The sequence below is a fragment of the Syzygium oleosum genome, unplaced genomic scaffold (assembly GCF_021117445.2).
Source record: "Syzygium oleosum isolate NSW1041296 unplaced genomic scaffold, Sole_v2.1 Sole_v2.03, whole genome shotgun sequence".
NCBI classification, from domain to species: domain Eukaryota; kingdom Viridiplantae; phylum Streptophyta; class Magnoliopsida; order Myrtales; family Myrtaceae; genus Syzygium; species Syzygium oleosum.
Window position 1 is genome coordinate 10159396 of NW_026607487.1, and position 2509 is coordinate 10161904.

Here is a 2509-nt window from a genome sequence, read left to right on the forward strand (position 1 = left end):
GCCAATACCAAGCAGACCTCTAAGGTCTTTTTTACTATCTTTAATTCAAACATGTACATAGATCAAGATTCTGACCATGTGGACACACAACGTTTCTTTTCAAATATAATTTACAAAGCACGGCCATACATGTTTGAGATTTATGGAAAAATTACACACACGGGGGCTCTTCTAGGAACTCTAACCTGGGAATTCATTTAGACAGAAAGGGAAATATCATCAGAGACTAATCAGTGGATTTGATTAGGTCAGGAGGACCATGAAGGTGAAGAAGAGGTTGTCGAAGATGGCCAGAGCTGAGCATTCTTCACCCGAGAGACGCTGGTCAGAACACCTAAAGGCGTCACGTCTCCTTTCACCGTCACTTTCTTCGTCTCCATGTCGATGCTGAACGACGTCACTCCTGCACAGAAACCAGACAACGCCACCACATGCACTCGTTAAAAATTTGTGCACTTCGCTGATCAAATGAGATGGACTATATACTCATGCCCGGGGTTCACAGTTCGACAGGTGTTCGGAAAACCCACCTTCCATTTTCGACAAGTGTTTCCTCACTTTGCTCTCACATCCCTTGCAGTGCAGCGACACACTCAAAACCACAACCTGCAAATCGAGAATACCTCCAAAATAAGCAACGCTTTCTTTACAGCTAACACGATAGTATTCACATTTTAAAAGTCTGTAAAGCAAGTTGGAGACTACATAATTCACTGAATAGTTCTTTCTATGAGCAATTGTCCAAGAGAGTTTGAATTAAGTCCTTCCACCACAACAAGATTACACAAGAACAGAAGGGAGACTATAAGACGAACGAAAAATCGCATGCGAACCTGGTCGCGAGAGCGAGCCGAATTAGAGGCTTTGAGAGATGGAGAATCGTTGGACCCGACCTGGCACTTCGTCTCGTTATTGACTTGTGGAACGGGTACCAATGCGGACGAGACCCGAGCCGACTCTGAAACGCAGTCGACGAAGGGCCTGTCGCTCAGCAAATATCTGGCTGAACCATGAGGGGTGCCACTCGCGAGGTCGTAAACGTCAGCTGAGCTTTTCCTGCGGATGTGCTGGTTGTGATCGCTACTGGTGATCAGCTTCGTGGACGACGAGCCAGTGCTCTTCCTGGGCTTTTCGGAATAAGGCCTCGGAGTGAAGGGCAGTTGGTGGGAGGAACAAGGCACGTGCCCGGTGATCAGGTGGTGTTTCCGGCGATCTCGAAGCTGGTGGTGGTGGTGGGGGTGGTGGGGGTGGTGTCGGTTGTGGCGGTCGATGGGCCTAGTGGTTCCGTGTCGGACCATAGAACGTTGGTCCAAGCTCGTGCATATCGCAGTGGACGCGGGCGATGCACAGAACAGATCCATTCTCTTCATTTTTTTCTCTTTTGGAGAAGAAGATGATGAAATATGGTTTCAGATAAGCAAGTGAGATAAGGAGTACTAAAAAGAGACAAAGAGCTTCTTAGCGAGGGCAACCACTCTTGCTTTTAAAGGTGGTGGATGCGTGAGAGAGAGAGAGAGAGAGAGAGAGAGAGAGAGAGAGAGAGAGAGAGAGAGAGAGAGTTTCAACCTTTTCTCATTTTTCAGAGAGAGAGAGAGAGAGAGAGAGAGAGAGAGAGAGAGAGAGTTTCAACCTTTTCTCATTTTTCAAATTGTAGCCTCTCTCTCTCACTCTCACTCGAGTCTCACTCGAAGTACTAGAGTAAATTTATGACGTATTGGTTAAAAGGATTCTCAATGTAAATATGTTCTTTGTAAATGAAAGAAACTTTTATCTAGAAAATGAAACGAATTCAATTATTACTTTTAATTGTGTAAGTATCAATAACTTAATCCTGTTTGTGGATGAATTTTTACACCATCAATGTAACATGTAAAATTCTGAAGCAAAAGAAAGAAAGAGATAGAGAGAGGGAGAGAATAGACCAACCTGGGTGTGGAAAAAAGATCACCTTGCAAGATTATAGGATGAATCTCGACCTTCAAAGTTGTGGCAAGCTTTTCTCGCAAAAAAAGAATGTTGTTCTTTTTTTAATTTTAAATAAAAGGGGTTTGACGAGTTGGGTTGGGCCAACATCTTTTTGGGTGTGGAATGATTACTAGCACTAGCAGGGGCAGCATCGAGCACAAGTTAGTTCACAAGGACAAGGAAGGAGGAGGACCTGTTTCTAGCACCTGGACCTATCTTATTATTGGCGCATCATTGTTTTACCAAACGCCGAGACGATTGCAGTGAAGGGTTGTTTCGTAGGCGCAGCGACCCCATGGCCTAGCTCTTGATTCTCAGCAGATCATTAGAGTGAATAACTGCTGATTCGTACAGTCTGCACGAGATCAATAGTGCACGACCCATGTGAATCTGTACAGTGAACCGAAACGTTTCTTGTTTGACTGTCTTGTGGATGAAAGAAACCTAGAAATGTGTTTGAAGGAGGATAATATGGCTGAGCAGTGGACCGCCCTGTGATTTGGAGATGAGACAAGGCAACGGGCAAGAAGATCAGAGGTACAAC

The 2509-nt window shown here is 44.9% G+C and overlaps 1 protein-coding gene across 2 annotated transcripts; it reads right to left on the reverse strand.

The window, feature by feature from the left end:
* Positions 1–1491, reverse strand: LOC115689849 (protein SODIUM POTASSIUM ROOT DEFECTIVE 2). 2 transcript variants are annotated; one of them, XM_056309899.1, is made up of 3 exons: positions 894–1491; positions 531–606; positions 1–403 (listed from the first exon to the last, which is right to left on the reverse strand). In XM_056309899.1, exons 1-3 carry the CDS (start codon positions 1368–1370, stop codon positions 249–251), a joined length of 708 nt encoding a protein of 235 aa, XP_056165874.1. In that variant the 5' UTR covers positions 1371–1491; the 3' UTR covers positions 1–248. The 2 variants fall into 2 exon arrangements, with proteins under 2 accessions (XP_056165874.1, XP_030471882.1); XM_030616022.2 differs by having other exon boundaries at positions 834–1489.
* Between the last annotated feature and the right edge of the window lie 1018 nt (positions 1492–2509).